General features: G+C 36.1%; 1 protein-coding gene across 3 annotated transcripts in view; it reads right to left on the minus strand.

Moving 5' to 3' along the window:
• The window catches only part of LOC126470047 (ecdysone-induced protein 74EF-like), a 617,268-nt gene that overhangs the window by 385,576 nt on the left and 210,014 nt on the right, over window positions 1-21,678 (minus strand). For 2 of the 3 annotated variants that reach the window (XM_050097546.1, XM_050097547.1), the window contains one exon: window positions 6,630-6,833. In XM_050097546.1, the coding sequence (XP_049953503.1) occupies window positions 6,630-6,833 (204 nt within the window). The remainder of the gene's footprint in view (window positions 1-6,629; window positions 6,834-21,678) is intronic. The other variant, XM_050097548.1, reaches the window with a different exon arrangement.

Here is a 21,678-nt window from a genome sequence, read left to right on the forward strand (position 1 = left end):
ACAGAAAATTGGATGCAAAACTCATATATTGCATACTTTCAATGCTTGAAATTTTTATATAATGTATATCTAATATGTGAGCTTCTAGAAATGACATGATTACCATTCAGTAGTGATTTACCTCAATGCAACATAGCAGGACCTACAGTTGGAATAATAAATCCAGCAACAAGAGTGTACTGGTAGCCAGTATCTGTGATGATTTCTCTATATCACTTCAGGCAAATGCCAAAATGGTTCCTTTGAATAGGGTACAACTGATTTCCTTCCCCATCCTTTCATAATCTGAACTTTTGTGCTGTCTCTAATGACCACACTGTTGATGTAGCGTTAAACTCTGATCTTCTTTATTCCTTCCAGTATCTGGGAGTGGATGCAAGGAAGGGGGACGTACCTACGATACATGGTAATTTTGTGTGGAAATACAAATACTTTTGATATTTCACTATAAATGGCACTGGTTGATGGTACACTTTTCACAAGACAATACACTTTGTGGCTTTCTTCACAGAAACCAGTCAGTGTGGTGGGACAGGATCTCAGTCTATGAAGACTTTTTTTCTAGGGAAGGGAGGAAGAGAGGCAGCCGCCATCCCTTGCCCCTCACTGGGTACACCCTTGTCTAATGGGTATACTTATTTCACACAACTTTAAATCCTTGAAATAATGAAATGATCATATGGAATTGTTGGCTGAGAGGTCCCATTCCGGTTCAGCCGCCAAGTGCAAGTCTTATTTCAGCCGGCACCACATTGGGTGACTTGCAGCCGATGATGTGGATGAAATGATGATGACCACACCATACCCAGTCCCCGAGCGGAGGAAATCTCCAACACAGTCGGTAATCGAACCTGGGCCCAGTGCGTGCGAGGCAAGCATGTTACCACCCAGCTAAGGAGGTGGACTTTAAATCCTTGAACTCTTAACAAAAAGATCTATGACAAGGAAGGATCCTGAATGACAATATTTGACTGAAAATGATAAATCATATTGTATTTGGAAAACATGTTGTCTCCTTTTCACTCTCTTTCTCCAGAACCAGTACACTTCCTGTAGCAGTAGAGTCTGTAGCTTTGTGAGTACCGGTAAGTATCAGGCTACAGGTCCAAGGGCTTCAGTAGAATCAGACAATGAGGACTTGAGTGAGAGCCTTAAAAAAATCATTCTTTGTAGTTTACAAGGTATCCTAAAAGGCAAGGAAAAAAAGCAATAATAGGGAATGAATTACTTCTGTCTCACAGGCACTATTTTGTTTCGTGCTTCATCGAACTTTCCTTTATTGTGTGTTAATGATCTCCGTTTCTCCCTGATTTTCCATTTACTAGCATACACAGTTACACAGAACAGTTTCATCATTCAGGAAGGACCACAGACTATTAATAAATATCTCATTAGTTAACTGTCTATGCACCTGTAATTTAACAGACTAAAAATACTTCTATCTTGTGTCTTTACTGTTACTTTGTTTGAATAAACTGACAAAATGTTCACAAGGCTACTGCAAAGAGTGTTCAAACAGGAACAGTTACCAAAGAAAGGATCACAACCATCAGCAATAAATATTATAACGCTCTTCACATTAAGACATAAACTGAGAACTCTCATCGCAATCTTTTACACAAAAAAATTCACAGAAATTTATGACAAACCAAAAGAGGGCATAGGTACGTGTGTGAAAGTAACAGGGAACAGAATACACCAATATCCTCTATGAGACAAGAAACACAATCCTAATACTTGTAATGGACAAAATGTAAGTGATAAGATAGTATATAGACTTAAATGATGAGGGCTGAAGTATGAATTAACATTAAGGGATGAGTTAGCTCATAAATTAGCAGATGTGTGTGCTGAAGATGTAGTGATAAGGAGATACTAAGAACAATGAGAAAGTAGTGATAAGGAGATATTAAGAACAACGAGAAACAGGAATAAAATAAAAAAACTTGGTGAATATGTACTATTTTTTTATACAACACGTACACACCATGTACTTATTCTTGCTGTGAAAGTACTGTCATCTAAGTTGTTAGGGAAATGTTGGACTAGTTAATTTTGATTACTTCCTACCACAGCTTAGTGTTTTCCCTCTTCCATTTGTACCCTGTAACAGTACCTTAATTGTTTAGTTCTTTGTTGTAAACATTACACACTCATTCTGTTTTTCTGTGCATCCCATAGAGCCTCAGAACACATGAGGAAAGACAAAAGGTTAGGCTTTAATGTCCCATCAATGACAAAGTTATTAGAGACAGAGCACAGATAAGGATGGAGAAAGAAATGGGTTGTTCCTTTCTCAGAGGATAAAGCTTAATTATTGATTTAAGCAATTCTGGGAACCTACAGAAATCCAAATATTGATGGCTGAGCAAGAATTTGAACTCCCATTCCTGCTGAATTTGAATCCAGTGTGATAACCACTGTTCCTACTTACTTTGTCTGATATCTCTTTCTTCCACAGTAATATTCTTTTCTTTCTAATATCTTGATTATATGCTCATTTATTTTTAAGTAGCCTTTTCTTCTTTATGATAACATTTTCCTTCCTGTAATGAACTATTCTTTGGACTGTTTATAAACCTTTATGATTAATCTTTGGTTTATTCCCTGTTATTACTCTTTACTCCTGACTCCCCTCTGTATAATCACATTACTTCTCTGGTTACCAGTACCTTTCTCACTTCAGATTGTTTTGTTTTCCCCTCTTTCTACCTCAAAGTGTGGCCCATATAGTAACATGATTCAGCTTACATTGCTTCTCAGCAAAACACTGATATTCCACATGAAGTATAACTGTTGTTACACTTTAAATGCAGTGAACTATAAAAACTATGTACTTGGTCTGAACGAAAAGAGAGAATCTGTAACAAAAAGAAAAGCTACTGCTTTCCTGATACCAGATTAGCTTGTGCTTGTGCTAAGCTACCAGTATGACAATGAACATGGGGTATTAATATGTCACTAATGGGGCAAGGCTGAGAGATCTACCCATGGAAATGAAAGATATTTTTATATCATAGAAATCATAACTCACACAGTCATGCTCACTGAATTGATGTAGTTGCAAAACAAGTAGCAGACTATCTGCTGATTTTTACAATCATGGTTGAGCCTAAGCTATTGACAACTTCAACTGTTATGATGACTAATTATGAACATGGGTTCCTATGTAACTAACTTATTTTTTAAGTGACTCAGTTGATTGAATAACTCTGGTCACACACATAACTCACACTCATGTGTGACTCTAACAGCTAGAAAATGTGTGTTTGCTATCATAATAATGGTTTAGTGCTTATTATGAAGGCCTCAGGTGTTATTGGTTACATTCTGTGACTGCCAGTTGTTACATGTAATTTTGTACAGCACTTTGTTAGTGATTGCTTTGTAACCAGATATGGCCTTGTTCTGTGCTTGACAGTGTCAGGAAAATACATTTGAAAACAATGTCTGGATTTCTGAAATGTCCTACGTGATTAGTTGGCTCCACATTTATTTTGATCTACATATTACAATGAAGCATGACACATGAAAAATAAGTAGAACATGCCTGCTCTTATACTTTTCTAACAGACTCCTCAGTTCATTATTATAATGAATATTCCCTCTATGCTGGAGCACCTTAGCAATTATTTCCTTATAAGAACTTATAGGTCCCCTTCCATTCAAAATAATTCTCTTAAGAGTGTTGTTCCTGACAGATTTTCATGCTAATATTCTTGTATATCTCTGAAAACACAAAATTGTGTTTGTAGCAGCCAGTGTACATACAATTATTTCAATATTTTTGTATCTGTGCAACAAAGCTATAGCAGAAAATTTAAAAAGCAAGCTATATTTCAAATTAATTCATCAGCATGCATAAATTTCCTGCAAGGCAACAATTGGAAGTTTCTGAAAGGCAAGAGATTAGTATCTTCCAAAAACCTCCATGAAATTCTTGAAAATAAATGCCAGATACATGTTGAATGAAATATTCTCAGACCTTATATTGTCTCAACAATTGATTAAGGTAGTATTAGAGATTGTCAACCATAAAAATCTCAAAATAAGCAATGGTATTGCATATCCAGTTATATGTTAACTTCGCTGACCCTCAAAACATAATGAAACTATTCGTTGGCACTGAGGAATTTATGAATAATTTCCCTTGTCCTATGTGGAATGCAATAAACCTATTGAAATTGTTCACGTACCTCCATATCCTACACAAATCACTCTGACATACACTGCAGAAACATTTTGTTATTTATTTTGTTGGTTATTAATCTATTACCATCATCTGCAACTACCCTTATTACATGGTTCACAGCAGGGTGGAAGCATTGAATGTGCCATCAATATCTTGAATAGTGTTACAGCAGCTGTGATGAGACATGATTTTTATCAAAATTTGGTGACTTGGCTGAGGCTGAATTTCAACTGCCGTATGTATATATCCACTTGCTACAGAAATGCACTGTTAAATACTGTATTCAAAGTCCAGGAAGCCTGTGTGGGGAGTCCGACACTCACATAAGTTTACTCACCTATTTCCAAGAATGTCAGATTTCAAATTAAAGCAGCAGTTCCTCCACAACAGCAAAATCATTCAATTTCACCAATGCAAATTACTATAAAATTATAAAAAGTTGGCACACCATATTATTTAATAGTTCTTTCAGTCATATCTCTGCTCAGGTGTGTATATTTAAAAAATGTGTGCAATTTTAAATAAATATTTAAGCATCAATATATTACCGGTATGCATAAAATCAAATTCATGCACAAACTCCACCCTCTGTAGATACTAACAGAATGACAAGTATTTGAATAATGAATGTTAAAGCAAGTGTCCAATAAGTGTGAGATTACTGAGTAATATGAGTGTATCACCTTTTTGGCACTTACCTAAATGGTGCCACTGATGTATAATGGAGGTAAGACATACAAATTTTATGAAATTGTTGTTTTTGTTCTTTGGTGATAAAATATTTTTGACTAGTATAAACTTGGGAGATTTGGAATAAATAACTTTTCTATAAACATTTAGAAGTAAATTGAAATGGTCAAATATGAGAGCATTTGGACTACTTTTTCAGACTGGCGATTTTTTCAGGTTAGGGCATATGTCACTCTGTTGAAACATTTTCTAATTACATAATTAAAAAGTCTCTCCTTGTAAGAAAGTGTAATATCTCAGCTGACACATTATGAATGATTGCTGAAACACTACTCAACAGCTTCAACTACTGTGGAAAATAATTACTACATTTTTATATAAATGATATATTACTCATGTCACTTGCACATGGCTTCATAATTCTATTTGAGCTACATTTTATGGACTAAAATATTTATGATCTGCTCTTCAAGAGCAATTAGATTTTCTGTAATAATATGATGAAGAAAACAGTAAGGAAAATGAAAACATATATTTAGAATCTTGTAATTTCAGATTCAGGGTCTCATTTTTCAGGAGCTAAAGAGGATGAGAGGAAAAGTGTAAAAATACAGAACTGTAATATTGAGAAGTTCCAATCAGTGTGGACACTTGGAAAGGGCAGATATTTAATTCACATGTTGGAATGAAAATGAATCTTTGGAGAGTAATAGCCAACAAGAAGCTATATAAAACTTGAAATAGTTTCATAGCTGTTATTTGTAGTATCTGTTTGTTGTTACATTCTGGCAATAAACAGTTTTTAGAATCAAGTAACTACTGGCAAGGAAATGTTCTTTTATTTGATGGAGATCCTCATGTTTAATGGCAAGATGCATATTTCACATATGATATTAACATTCATGCTATTTTTGCTGGAAATTGTCATAATTTTTTTTTATACACCATATTCAAAAGTATTTATCAGTTTTAAGGAATTAGGAAAAGATATGTACTAAAGGGAGTCAATAATTCAAATTCAATAATATTTCTTGACAGCAGCACCTCTGCAAATAGTTTTGGATTTGTAAATAGACAAACATGGACATAGTTTTGAGGTTTGTGAAAATGACTGATTATTTTCATAATATCACAAACTTCTTGTGATTGCAACAAAAGATACACATTAGATGAAATCTGTGTAAATTAATGGAATGAAATTGAAAACATCATGAAATGACTTATTTCATAATGGTTTCACTGTCATTCCAGTAGATATGGTTAATTTTTCTTTGTTTAATATTATTCTTATGATAGTAAATCATGGGGCATGACAATAAATCCCTAATTCTTCACCTACAGGAAAATCTGAAGTCTGTGGTCCGTAATACAATAATTTACAATTGGCAGCTAATATTACAAATATTTTATGTATTTTCACTCATAAATAAGGATCTCCATTTCATTGCAACAACTATCTGAAAAGTGTTTATGCTGTTATGTAATAATGTAAGTGAAACAGATTATGTTAATTTTTACCATCCTTCTAGCTTGATGAATGTATAATGTAAAATAAATATGTATTTCTATAAATGCAAATACACACAGGGAATGATCTACTGAGGATATTTTTTTTTTAATTTATTTATTTTTTCTTTCTTTTTGCAGCTCATAAGAGCAATAATTTATTTATGTTCTCAGGAAGGCAATTCCACAAATTTAATGTCCTGAAGTGCTAAACCAATTGAGATCTAAAATAAAGACTTACCTTTACCTGGTAGGAGCTCAGTCTTGACCCGAGCATATGTGCATGCTGGAGGAATCGGTGGGATGGCTGGTATGCCTGCTGGAGGAGCTATGGAGCTAGGCGCTGACACAGGGGCAGAAGCCGAAGCAGAGGCTGACACAGGGGCAGGGTTGGGGGCAGGAGCAGGGGCTGACAGTTTCTCTGCACAAGACACACCAGCTCTTACTGTAACATCATGCAATAAAAATGTTTCAAAAACAGTGGCACATAGGCTTCATAAATAATAATGATGTCAATACAGATTCAGTTAAACAGTTATGTTAAGGTAGAACAAACTGAAAGAGGCACTCAAGAATCTGCAATTAAAATGCTTACATGCAGCAGGATTAGGGAAACAAAAAATTTAGCTCATGCTGACCACATGATGGTCATGCCTATATCATGTTAATGTATTAAGATTTGAATGGCATTTATTATCCCTTTCATGTATATTAGACTATAAAGGAAAAAAAGGATGATTAGTATTTTACATCCCACTGACAACAAGGTCTTTAGCTTCTGCCACCGGTAGTCAATCTGGTTACTTCTACTGACTAGTGGTAATTTTAGCTTTTTTGGTGGGCAGCAGGCAGTATGGATTTTAAAAACATTTTCATTAGGGCTTCATAAAATTTTAACATAAGGTATTTGGTAAATAATTATTATTATATGCTTTAATTTGCTGTGACTCTGCTTTATAATTCTTTTAAAGTAAAGTTGCTTCCCTACTTTGTAAATCACATTGCTGTGGAGCCAGTGGGCACTCAGAAAATTTTACTACTAAGAGATATGAAAGTGCATGGTAGATAAAAAAGGCTGACTCCCCTTGGCTTATACCATACTAAATGAGTAACATGGATAGTGAAATCTTACTTCTATCAGTACAAATGCAAACTGTCCTTAATTAAGTTGCCTGAGTTGTATTCTGATTTATATGCAGTAACAAAAAACAACTATTATTGAATAATGTGTTGCTGGGCACTACCAGATGAAGTGTGTGATTCTAAGACATGAAGATTTAAATATAATGTAGTGAAATTTCAGATTGCCAAGTTCCCATATGGGATGTTTTACAAAATTAGTGAGGTCATGAAAGTAATCAAAATTAATTTTCAGTTTTAGTACATAATTGAAAAGACTCTGGAAATTACACTACAGTTTGCATAATGTGTAAAATAAGGCCTCGAAAATGAGACAGAAAAGTTAAAATCAAATGACTAATTGGACAATACTTTCATTTTCATTGTAATTCATACTGGCTCTGGTCATATTACAGTGCAAAAGAACAGAAAACAGATAAAAATGAAAATGTAGAGGAAAGCTACTTATGCAGATCTACACTGTTGCAAAAGAAAATGTTTGTGTGAAAGAAAGCTGCAACCAGCCATACTGTTCTTGAAACAATGTTTTATTGTTCTATAATAAGTTTTGGACTTTGGTCCCTCATGAGTCAGTTTCAAAGATTTCTCATATACTTTTTTACATATTCATCTCAAGGGAACGTTGTTCTTTATATATTACATTAGAGAGGCAAGCTTTCTTCATGTAATTTATAAGGTGCATCTTTTTCTTGAGATAAAAATGCAGAAATTTGTGCAAGAAATCTATGCTTTCATCTGATAATGGACCTAGGCAAGATACTAGTTATAAAAAAATAAATTACTGGTTAAAAACATGTCTGTTGCAGTTTTCTTCCTGCCTAATATTTACAAAAATAGATACAGAGTTATCAAGCCATCATGGATAAAATAATACAAAGAGATTTTCGGAAACACTGGGGAAAAATCTCATAATCTTTATTTTTTAAGAAATAAATTATACAACTGCTTGGTCTTTGTTTATTATGTACATCAAGATAAAGATTAATGCAGAAGAGTTCTCAATAGATTGTTCTCGCAGTTCTTCTGTGTCAAATGATTAAATGTTGATGCTTTATGAGTAAATTTCTCTCAGTCATTATTAAATAATAATTGTTGTGTGGTTTGTATTGTATCTCATGCCCATAGCATATCCTGCAATATTATGATGGTGTCAGTGGTGCATTACCACTGAATTAGTTTAATTTGTGTCCTTACTATGTGTGTTATTTATAACTTAAATTTTGGTTACTTTTTTAACAACATTGTGGAAGAAACTATTTCATTGTATGATAATACAGATATTATCAAACATAGTTTCATCGCAGGTTCTATACTACATTTTGCCGCAATCAAGTATTCAGGGTAGCATCTTCATTACAGCGATGCTTTGTATCATACTGTCATCCTTGTCCAGCCTCAAGACTTGTTAAAATATGATGAGGGTCCTCATTAAATTGGTCTGAAAGAAGAAGTTGAAGGACATTCAGATGGAGCTGCAACATGAATTTAAACCACATGAATCTTGGGAAAATTTGGGAAACTAGTATTTCAGATGGACTATGAAACAGTTTTCCTTCTTCCATTGTATATTTTAAACAGGAACCACAACGACAAAATAAAAGAGATCATGTTATGTATGGAGGCATGCAGACAGTCATGTTCCCCTCACTCTGCACAAAAACAGAACAGAAAAGGGAGCAATTGATAGCAGTGAAAAGTCAGCTCAACCATGCACTGTAAAGCAGTCTTCAAAGTGTATATAAGACTGACTCTGTGTCATGCCTTTTAAGAGCTGGTGAGACTCTGCATTAGTATGTTAAAATATCTTTGGATGGTTGTCAGATAAATTGTGCATCAATAGTCACCAGAATCTTACTTCCATGTGCCCACCCTGATAAATACCAGAGGATTGCTGATATGTGACATGGAAACTTAACTGAGTTTTGCTTGGTGTGAAACACTGAGGCTTGTAAATTTTAACAATAACTGCAGTAATAATTATGGAAACTGGAACATCAAAATGATATTTTTGACAGAAATTAACTTTATATCACTGATAATGTACATGATTAAGTTAACAGAACTGTACTTGATATCTGATGTTGAGAAGCTAACATTGTGTATAGCTTTTATGTGCTCCATTGGAGCCTCTAAACAGCCTAGTATGTCCTTGGAGAATTTTCTTACACAAAAATCAATGAATACTACTGGAAAATCCTGAATAATAAGTAAAATCCCATAAATTAATATATTCTATAAAGTGAGTGCTACAGCTTTAGTAAATTTTAAAAAAGAACATCTTTTCATTCCATTGTAACTGAAATTTTATTTACTTTTAATAATGTTGTAGTTATGATGGAATGAAAAAAATGTATTTATTGTATTGCCTCAGACATTTTTAATGTGTGATGTTTTAGGCAATTGTGCAAGTCTAAGAAGCTTTAGTATTCATTGTTCTTTGAAGGAGGTTTGTACATTTTTCAGCACATGTGGTCAGGTATTTTCCTCCTGAACTACGGCATGTGGAGTTGCCTGAATGAGGCAATGTACCTCGTGCTCTAAATGCTCCAAAGTGCCCTGACATATCAGTTTCTGTTCAGATTTATCTCAATGTGCAGGCATAAATGTTACATGTTGCAATGGAGTCTCAAAAGATCACACTTGACATATGTCCACAATGTTCTTCAGCTATTAAATGCAAGATGAGAGATTGAAATCACCCTCATGATGTCTAACATTACTATTGCTATCACAGTTGGTCCACATTAAGCAGAACTTGTCCTAAAACCCTACATTTTGTTACTCAGTATGCCAGAAGTGGAATTCATTTAACCAATGTAAATTGAGGAATTTCTGGTTTCCCAACAATGTACATTACATTAATGGCATGTGTGCTAGTAGAGTCCAGTTTGCAGTAAATGATGTCAGACTGTGATGGTAGTCAGGTGTTTGTCCATTGTAGTTCTCCAGTTTTGTGCCTACATTGTGATAGTCTGATACAATCACACAGATAAGAATAGCAGTGATTCCACGTTAAGTCTTCATTGTGTGGCCACTCACACGCACACACACACACACACACACACACACACACACACACACACACACACACACACACGTGCGTACTGTTGTCTAGCAGAATATCCATTATGATATTTCCATTTCCCAGAGATCTTTAATTTTGCCCTATTCAAACTACTTATTCACATGTTGATGATGAAAAATAAAACATAGATGAGACATACTGTTTAGTTTTTTTTATTTCATTGGATAATAGTCACAGGTTTTTCTTCAGTTCCACTGTTGTGAGAAGTCTCATAACACTGAGGTACAGGCACTGTCACATGACAGTAAACATGCTTCAGTGTTATGAGGCTTCTTGTCCTGCAATGCTGGATCTAAATGTTGAAAACAGTAGTCACATGAGTAAAACTTGTGATTGTTGTCCTGTTAAATAAAAGAAAGATAAAAACTATTAAATCAGCCACACTATTCTCCAACAGAACAATTTATGTTGTATTTCAAGAGATGTAGTGGTGCTATATTTCACATTTCTACCTCATTTGATCGCTCTTGAGTGACTGAGTTCTGCATAACATGAATTTTTCTGGTTATACAAGAGAAGTTGCTGATGGGTCTGAGTGTATGCCATCTCTCTGCAACATAAGTCATTTATTGTTGGTTCACTGTTCTATACATACTCTGAGCTTGGATTCATTTGGGCCATTTTTTGTGATTATTTAGGATGGCTTCAGAATTACCCATAAAATAGAAACCAACATTGCTGAGAATGTAAAAGAAAATACACATTTACTTGATGTGCTCACAAGAAAGAACATTTTGTGTGTGTGTGTGTGTGTGTGTGTGTGTGTGTGTGTGTGTGTGTGTTTTCATGTGCGGGAGAAAGGGTGAGTTACGGGAAGGTAGATAGAACAGGTAAAAATTGAAACTTTTTCCAAGATATTATATCTTCTGAAATGTCAGATGAATACATGGCACAGAGTGCACTGCATATCCTCCAGTTATCTCGATTTTCCTTCAATATACCAGTCGATTATGTATTTAATGAGGTGAGATTATGGCTTAGTTTCTATAATACAGCACAAATTATTGTAATTCTCATTATTTCTTACTATTATCTTCACTGTGTTATATGTTTCTAAGTTCTTCATCCTAAAAATTTCCCTTGAAACTTTCACTGACTTAGATATTGAGCTAATATGTATATGTGTACTGATTTTTATCATCATCAGCCATTTGACATCCACCCCTCAATATAGGCTTCTTCCATTTATAATGGTCAGAAGTTTTATGCATCCATGTCTCCATGTTTTCTAACATCACCTATCGCCTTCCATTAGATAACTGTAGCAGACTATTGTAATCTGCCAAAGAACTTTCTTGGTCCATTCAACTCACAGTCTGCTGCAATCTGGTGAGGAACTTTCTTGGTCCATTTACCACCTATTCACCTGGTTTCATGTTCCATTAAACTCTATTTCTTTTTCATTATAGCCATAATTATTTATTTCACTCTAGTCTGTTCTCTGACCAATTTGTTTGTCTTCTTGACTCTCCTAGTAATTTCCAGCCTGGATCTCTCGATTGCTTGCTGAGAAACTCTTAGATTTTGACTGGTTTTTGCTTTAAAACTCCATGCTCGAATAAGTCAAAATGTGTAATACACTTTTAAGTTTTCTAGTTATCATTGAGAGATCCAGAGAGAACATAACAAAATTAATACTTAGCCTACAGCAAACTCTCTCATCCTCAATTAGACCAGATAAAATTAGCTTATTTTAAAAATCTGTCAAAAGACTGATATTCTGCTCTCAAAATATGGGGGGATGATCAGCAAAGGTGATTACATCAGCCTGAGAATAAAGCAAAAATTCACATGGAACTGACAGTTTCATAAACTTCTGCAGAAACTGATTTATGTGATGTTTAGCATCGTATTAATGTCTGCTGACTTTTGAATACAGTTAAGCTGGTGTCCGATGTTTATTTAGTACCTACCCATTAGTAAGCCTGGTACATTTTATTATTTCTATGTTTTATTACATTTTACATAATGTTTGCTTTTTAAAGATTGTTAAGTTCATAGTAACTGCAGGCTATATTCTGTTTCTTTTCGTAGATCTGAAAATGATGGTTAGTCAATGGATACTTGTAATCAGCAAACTATAATTTTATTTTTTATTGCAATCAAGTCTGTTGTAATTTTTTAACAAATAATACAGATAATTTTATCTCCTGCACCTGACAATGTTGGATATTACAAATAATCAATTCTCTCTCTCTCTCTCTCTCTCTCTCTCTCTCTCTCTCTCTCTTTCTTTCTCTTTCTCTAAATGTCTCGTTCTGTGTCTTATAACTGATTTGTCTAGTAGTATTTGATAAACAAAAGAAATATGAAATTGATAAAAATGCCCCTGTAAAATGATTATTATGATGATATATTTTCATTTAATTTTTCATTTACAGTAGTGGCTTTATAACGAAAATACACACTGATGTAAGCTGGAAGAGACTGTGTGATGGAAATAAAGAAATGAAAAATGAGCACTGTTTGTGGTGTATGAGGAGGCAGAGGAGTGATAGCAAGAAAGGAAACAGAAAGAGAAAATTTGAATGAAAGATCAAGTATCACATGGTGGATAAATGAGGAGGACTTATTGTAAGAGTATTTGTGCTTGCAGCTGTATGCCAAGAGGAGGCAATATTCACAATGTATTGTCAAAATATATCTACTTCTTCGGAATACTCTTATGCAGGTGTCAATGACCCATCTTGATATACTGCAGATATTTTAAACATAAAATTTAATCTTGCCTCAACAGAATATCTCTAATTGGCCTTATCGTCAATCAGCTATATCAAAACTATTTCATTGATTTCTGTGTCAATTTTAAAATGAGAAAAAATTTTATCATGCTGATATCACTATACCTAACATTTGTTAGTGGGGAAATTACACATCAGTGTTTTAGCAGCTGAATTATCACCACAAACATCGGTGCTTTGCATACACAACAGTTTCTTACAGTTCTGAAGACTGGAATTAAATCTTAAAGAACTGGTCAATCATAGCTTTTCACGCCATCCAGCAGGTGAAAGAGAATTATGTCCTTTGTGCTATTCTCTATTTTTCCTACAAAACAGGCAATTTATCCTAGCCACAAAATATGTAATAAATCACCTGAATGTATAAACTTTACTCCAAAATGGGACCTGAGACAGAGAGTTGGTAACAAGCAATCAAATACCACATGTTACTGTAAGAAATTCTTTGTTCAGTGTGCATAAAAATAAATAATTGAAAAATGCTGGGTTAGAGTGCGATACTTTAGGGAAATTGACTTCCTTACAGTCCAAAAAAGAATTACAAGGATCATAGAGACAGTAGCTCCCATAAAATCAAACAAGAAATTTAAGGTTAGCAGGCAGACAGACTGTTTGATAGCCTTAGGAGATACATAGCAAAAGGCATCATTATTCTTGTTTTATAATGAAATGGTAGCTGTGTGATGGATATTCCAAGAAAGCTGTGGGGATATTTAACATTAATCTCTAGTCACTCACCCACCATGATGTCTTTGCATTTAATTGGAGTATTTGGATTAATCTTTGAATTCTGCCATTTGAGTTCAAATAAACATGAGAGTCATAAGATGATATTACATATTTACAAATTTTGAAGAGAACTTTCAATACTATCCAGCCTATTTAGAATGTCTTGCTTTGTGAAATTCTATAAACAGACGTCTCTCTCTCTTTTTCCCATTTCTCCTCCCCCCTTATAAATGCTCTCTCTCTCTCTCTCTCTCTCTCTCTCTCTCTCTGTTTCATATATTTCACACAATTTCCTCCTCAATGCTCTTCTCATAACTGCCTATAGTGTCTCAAGTAACTGTTTACACTTTTTAGCAAATATTTAATTGTTATGTTTACATCTACATCCATACTCTGCAACCCACTGTGAAGTGCATGCCTACTGTAACACTATTCTGCTTTCTTCTGGTTCCATTCTCATATAGAGCACATGAAGAATGACTGCCTAAATGCCTGTGCATGCTTTAATTAGTCTAATGTTCTCTTTTCAGTCCCTATGGGAGTAATATGTAGAGCTGTAGAAATTCCAAGGGTCCTCACTTAATTGTGATACTTGGAACTTTGTAAGTATACTTTCGGATGATTGTTGGCATCTGCCTTGAAAAGTCTGGTAGTTTAGGTTATTCAGCATTTCTGTGACACTCTCATCTCTGTTAAACAAATCTGTGCCCATCTTCAATATCCAGTATAAGACCTATTTGGTATGACTCCCACACACTTCAACAAAATTTTAGGATGGATCACATGAGACTTTTGTAAGAAATATTTGTAGACTGACAGCATTTTCCCAGTATCCTACAAATGAACAATAATCTGCTGCTTGCTTTATCTATGAATGTGTGTGATCATTTCATATCCGCACAAAATGTTACATCCAGATGACTCATTAATACTGCGGACATAAAATACTACTTTTCTGTGTTTTGTGAAGTTTACAGTTTTAGATTTACAAACATATAAAGCAAATTGCCAAGCTTTACACCACTTTGAAAAGTTGTCAAGATATGACTGAATATTTGTGCAGCTTCTTTCAGCTAGCACTTAATTACAGATAACTGCTCATGTGCAAAAAGTCTGAGGTTAGTATTAACATCATCTGCCAAGTCATTAACAAACAAAATGAAATGCAAGGGTCTGGCACACTTCTGACATATCCTGAAGCTACTTCTGCATTTGTTAGTTTCTTTCTGCCCAAAATAACATTTCTGTTGTCCACAGCAAGAAACCCTCAATACAGTCAAAATGGTTCAAATGGCTCTGAGCACTATGGGACTAAACTTCTGAGGTCATCAGTCCCCTAGAACTTAGAACTACTTAAACCTAACTAACCTAAGGACACCACACACATCCATGCCCGAGGCAGGATTCGAACCTGCGACCGTAGTGGTCGCGCGGTTCCAGACTGTAGTGCCTAGAATCGCTCGGCCACTCTGGCCGGCTCAACACAGTGAGAAAGATCATTTAGTAGCCCTTGTGATCATACTTTCATTGGTAAGTACTGATGTGGTACTGAGTGAAATGCTTCTCTGGAGTCAATAAACACCACATCTGTCTGTTTACCTTGACTCATGGCTTTCAGGATGTCATGTGAGAAGAGTGCAAGTTGGGGTTTGCATGACCAAAGTTTTCGGTATCCATGTTGGGTATCATGGAGGATGTCAATCTGTTCAAGATACCTCATTATGTATGAACTCAGAATTCTGATTTTGCTATAACACCCCCAGTTTTAGTTTCTGCATCATCCGTGAGTGTCCTGGCACTAACTTTTGTGTCACTGACAGCTTTTACGTATCACTGGAATTTCTTTTGGCATTTGTGAGAGGTCTTTTAATCAAACTATGCTACAGTACTCATTGAAGGATTTACACATTGCATTTCTGAAAGCCTGATGTATTTAATGTAGCATTTCTCTATCTATAAGGCTATGCTTTGTTTTACACATTTTGTGCAATAGTTGCTATACATTTACAAAGACTGTGTACCATTGAAGATCTCTCCCTTCATAAACAATTCTAGTATGTATCCAGTACTTGCTCAATTATTTTTCAAATTTTTGCTACAGTACTTCAACACACCCCTACACATAGTTAAATTTTTTGAGTCCCTCCTTGGAATATGACACTACTGCTTTTCATCTTCCTAATTGTTTTAGTTGTCATTCATACTTTTGTAATTATTGTTGTTACAAATGTGTCATGGTCACTTATACCAGGTTGAATGTGGACAACCTCAAAAAGGTCAGGTCTAATTGTTGTCTTTAGATCTAATGTATTTCTGTCATGAGTGGGGTTCCAAAGTATATGCTCTAAGTAATTTCCAGATAAAGTATTTAGTACTCTTTTGCAGGATGACTTGTCATGATCATCACTTACAAAACTGTAATTTTCCCATTCAACTGCTGAATGACTAAAGTGTTCATCATTGATGACAGTATTCCTGGGGAACAAACTGGATGGTTATAATTAAATTGCAGCTACTTACAGAGGTCCAGTGTGGGCTGTAACTATCGTATGTTAGTGAAACTTGGTAGATATGCTACTGTGTTAATGTGAAACCCATTTACACTGAAAAAAATTACTTCCAATTGTGACCACCAGGTGCAAATCAGGTGCTGTGAATGCAAGGAAGACGTATAAAAATGTTTACATATATAATGAATTAGGAAAGGGACATGGGAACAAACAGTAAAAAAAGTGAGAAAGACAGTGTCCATTTTATTATTAACTGATGCTTACACAATTTCTTCAATATGAACACCAGAGATGTCAACGAGATGCTACATGCATAAAAACAACAGTTTTATGCAGCAGTTCTGGCAGAATCTGAGCAACGTGTAACTAGGATTTTAATAGTCTCATCTGTGAGGAGCATTTCTTTGGATCTTACACTAATGCTTCTTGGTCTCCTACAGCTAACGTTATTTGGACTGGATGGAAAGTTGCCCAGTTTAGCAAACCTTTCTGAATGCCTCGCACACTGCATGCTACCTGGGTAGTGACTTCCAACATCTAGTGTACCCCTGGCACATTTAAGGAGACCATACAGTTGTCAACACTATGGCACAAGTCTAGTTAGTGGCAGCCTATCTTGTAACAGAATCTTTGAGGTACGTGGTTCAAGCACTCCACTTGATTTAGAACCTGAGGGCCAAAGTCAGTTGAGGGGGTAAAGCTGCAGGTTGTGAGCTTTATTGAAATTCCATGAGGAAGGCTTCTCTTCTTAAATTTCTCTGCCAGTTGCTGGAAAGTTCCAGCTATGGCCTATCAACCAAGATGGCAAGCATAACTTGTTTCAGTGTGCTCTGCAATATGCAGTGGGGTGCACACAGTTCACTCAATGGCTGCTAGAACATCATCTTCAACATCTTCAATGATGCCGCCAGGCACACATACTGAGTGCACAAGGTGATACTCCTTATTGTATGCTGCCATTTCCCTAAAGGTTATCATTATTTACTGTATATGTAAACCTAATATGATAAACAGACCCTTACCCTTTTTCACACGATTCTCCCAAACACAGGACACCGCAGGCTTTTCAAAAGGTAAAGTGTGTTACATAGGCTAAGTTTTTGTTTTACTGGGAGACAGCAGTTCAAACATGTCAGTTAGAAGGATAGGTGTCATACCCTGGGCTCTCCATTGCCCCTCCTTCCCTGTGCATAACTTGCAGATATATTTCTGATGTGCTGTTGAGTGGTGATCAGTCCTGTATTACCTGCAGGGGAGACATTACATATGGAAGAAGATAGCACTTGAGGTAACTTTGGTGTCTCTGGTAGGTTTTCTCTCAGTAGCCCATGCAACAAACTTATTTTCAAAAGCTTCTTATACTTGATAGCAGTCAGGTCAATTTCTAGCTACTTATGAATTGTAGCTAATTCATCCCATGCCTTAGAACAATATTCACAGAAGGGTTGAACTGCAGGTGTTGCAATGTTTCATTGAACATTAAAAAAATTTGAAATTAATCTGGCTGATCCTCTTTTTAATTTCAGGGTCTGTTATGTTACTAGGATTGCAAGTTTCCTATGAGAACTGAAAAATATCCACTGGTGTTACATTTATTACTTACTTCATGTGGAAAAATCTAGAGCATAAGAGTAAATAATAGCCAGTTAACAGACAAGCCCTCCCACAAACCATGGACTTTGCTCCAGTAGGGTGGATTGCTTGCCTTAATGAAATATATAGCTGCGCAGCAGATGCAATTATGCCAGAGGGGTATCTGTGGAGAGGTAGTAACACATGGTTCCTGAAGAGAGGCAGCAGACTTTTCAATATTTACAAGGGCAACGATCTAGATGAATAACTGATTTGGATTTATAAAATTAGTCAACATGGCCTTAGTATGTTTGTATTGTGGATGGTTGAAAGCAAGGGAAAACTACTGCATTATATTTCCTGAGAATGTGCAGCTCTATTACCTATTACTCCAGCAACAACATGATTGCTAAAGTCCGTATAATCACTTCTTTAGGTGACAAATATGACCTGACCCACCACTGAAACCCTCTGGTTGAGTCATATACAGGGTGCTACAAAAAGGTACGGCCAAACTTTCAGGAAACATTCCTCACACACAAATAAAGAAAAGATGTTATGTGGACATGTGTCCCGATACGCTTAATTTCCATGTTAGAGCTCATTTTAGTTTCGTCAGTATGTTCTTCCACCTACGCTCAATGGAGCATGTTATCATGATTTCATATGGGATGCTCTACCTGTGCTGCTAGAACATGTGCCTTTACAAGTACAACACAACATGTGGTTCATGCACGATGGAGCTCCAGCCCATTTCAGTCGAAGTGTTCGTACGCTTCTCAACAACAGATTCGGTGACCGATGGATTGGTAGAGGCGGACCAATTCCATGGCCTCCATGCTCTCCTGACCTCAACCCTCTTGACTTTCATTTATGGGGGCATTTGAAAGCTCTTGTCTACGCAACCCCGGTACCAAATGTAGAGACTCTTTGTGCTCATATTGTGGACGGCTGCGATACAATACGCCATTCTCCAGGGCTGCATGAGCGCATCAGGGATTCCATGCGACGGCTCGCTAACGGAGGACATTTTGAACATTTCCTGTAACAAAGTGTTTGAAGTCACGCTGGTACGTTCTGCTGCTGTGTGTTTCCATTCCATGATTAATGTGATTTGAAGTAATAAAATGAGCTCTAACATGGAAAGTAAGCATTTCCGGACACGTGTCCACATAACATATTTTCTTTCTTTGTGTGTGAGGAATGTTTCCTGAAAGTTTAGCCGTACCTTTTTGTAACACCCTGTATATTTGTGTGTCCAAGTCGCCATTCAAAAGTGCAGTCATAATGTGGAATTGCCCAAGCCTCAAGTTTTCTCCAGCTGCAATTGCTATTGGTTTAATGATGATGGCAGTATATTGGGTAAAATATTACAGAGGTAAAATAGAGCACCCTTCAGATCTCTGTGTGGGAGCCTGCTGCTACCTATGAAAATTTGTGCCATACCAGGATTCAAACTTGGATTTCCTGCTTATTGTGAGCAGTCATCTCAACCATAACCCACTGGAGCATGATTTTAGGCCTGTCTCAAACTTTCATTATGATTGATGTTCCTACCTATGATTTCCAAACACTAACATCATAGGTTCTCCCAAGGAATATGTGGGCACAGTACAATTTAGGTGGACTGTGGTATATCCTACTAAAATTGTCAGTACAGGTTTATAGAAACTGAAGTTTCAGTACATTCAAACCATTTGCTCTGATACCATTTAATGGCCCTGCATCTTCACTGATTTCTTCCAAAGGGATCCCTTCATTTAGCTTCAGTGCAGTAATTCATTTCATACTCAGAAGGATGTTCCCACCAGAAAAACAAATCTGGCATTCTGTGGGTCACAGCATGGAATGTAAGGTCCCTTAATTGCTTACATAGGTTTATGAACTTTCAAATGAGAATTGGATACACTGAACTTAAATGCAGTGAGAATTAGAAAACTGGTGACAGGAAGAGCAGAATTTCTGGCCAGATGAGTACAGAGTTATCAACACAAAATCAAATAGGTGTAATGCAGAAGTAAGTCTCACCATACACAAAAAAACAGAGGTTCAGGTAAAATTCTAGGAACAGTATAGTGAACAAATCATCATAGACGAGAGAGACCAGAACTCACTACCCATCACAGAAGTACATGCGCCTAATACCTAAGCATACAACGATGATGTTGAAAAAATACATAATGAAATAAAATAAATTATTCAGTACATTAAGGAAGGTGAAAATTTAATTGTGACATGAGATTGGAATCTGATAACAGCAAAAATAAGATAAGGAAAAACAGGAGGAGAACATGGACTGGGGCAGAGGCATGAAAGGGAAATTTCCATAGAGCATAATTTAATCACTGCTTACACTTCATTTAAGAATCACAGAAGGAGGCTGTATACATGGAAGAGACCTGGAAATTCTAGAAGCATCGATAAATAGTCTAATGGTAGAACAGAGATTTAGAGAGCGTGAAAGTTTTCCAGGAGCACATGTGGACTCTGACCATAATTTATTAGGTATGAAATACACATTAAAGTTGATGAAATTGCAGTGAGGTAGGACCTGGATGAGTTGTAACAACAGAAGATTGTTGAAAGTTTCAAAGAGAGGATTACGCAATGACAGTGAAATACATGAAGGTGAAATAGTGAGAGTTGAAATACTCAAGACAGCCGACAATCAAGACAATTAAGAAAAAGATAAAACCTGGTAGCCATATTTGGATAATGCATGAGATATTAAATTTAACTAAAACAATTAGGCCTTGGAGGCCCAAAAGTACTGACCAGCTGCTGTGTCAGCCTCAGCCCTTAGGCATCACTGGATGCAGATATGAGGGGCAAGTGATCAGCACACTGCTCTCCTGGTCATTCAGTTTCTGTGACTGGTGTCACTACTTCACAATCCAGTAGCTCCTCAATTGGCTTCACAAGGGCTGAGTGTACCCCGACTGCTGACAGCACTCGGCAGACCCAGAAGACGGTGACCTACTCAAGTGCTAGCAAAGTCCAACAGTGCTTAACTTTGGTGATCTGACAGGGACCGGCATTACCACTAAGGCAAGGCTGTTGGCAAATTTAACAGGTGCCAGGTGAAAATATAAAACATGCACCAAGTGATGCAGGCAAAGGGAATACAGATGTCAAACTCATAAGATTCACAGAAAGTGAAAAATTACAGAGCAGGTATAGCTAGGGGAAAAATACAAAGCTGCTGTAGCTTGCATGAATGTACGGAAGATAGGTGACATGAAAAAGAAAATTAAATAAACCTGTGGAGAATAGAGAAGCAGCTTCATGAATATCAAGGATGTAAATGACAAGTCATTACTATGCAAAGGAGGGAAGGCTGAAAGGTGGAATGTACTGAAGTAAATAAACTGAACTTTGTGCTTTCTGTTCTCTCCTACTGTGGCACCTAGTTTTGTGTTCTGCAAAACCTCTCTACTTGAAAAGTGTAAATTCTTTGTCCTGTTTATACTTAGATTCAGTGTGAAGTTAATGTGTGCCCATGTTATTGCAATA

This window comes from Schistocerca serialis, chromosome 3 (genome assembly GCF_023864345.2).
Source record: "Schistocerca serialis cubense isolate TAMUIC-IGC-003099 chromosome 3, iqSchSeri2.2, whole genome shotgun sequence".
Classification (NCBI taxonomy): domain Eukaryota; kingdom Metazoa; phylum Arthropoda; class Insecta; order Orthoptera; family Acrididae; genus Schistocerca; species Schistocerca serialis.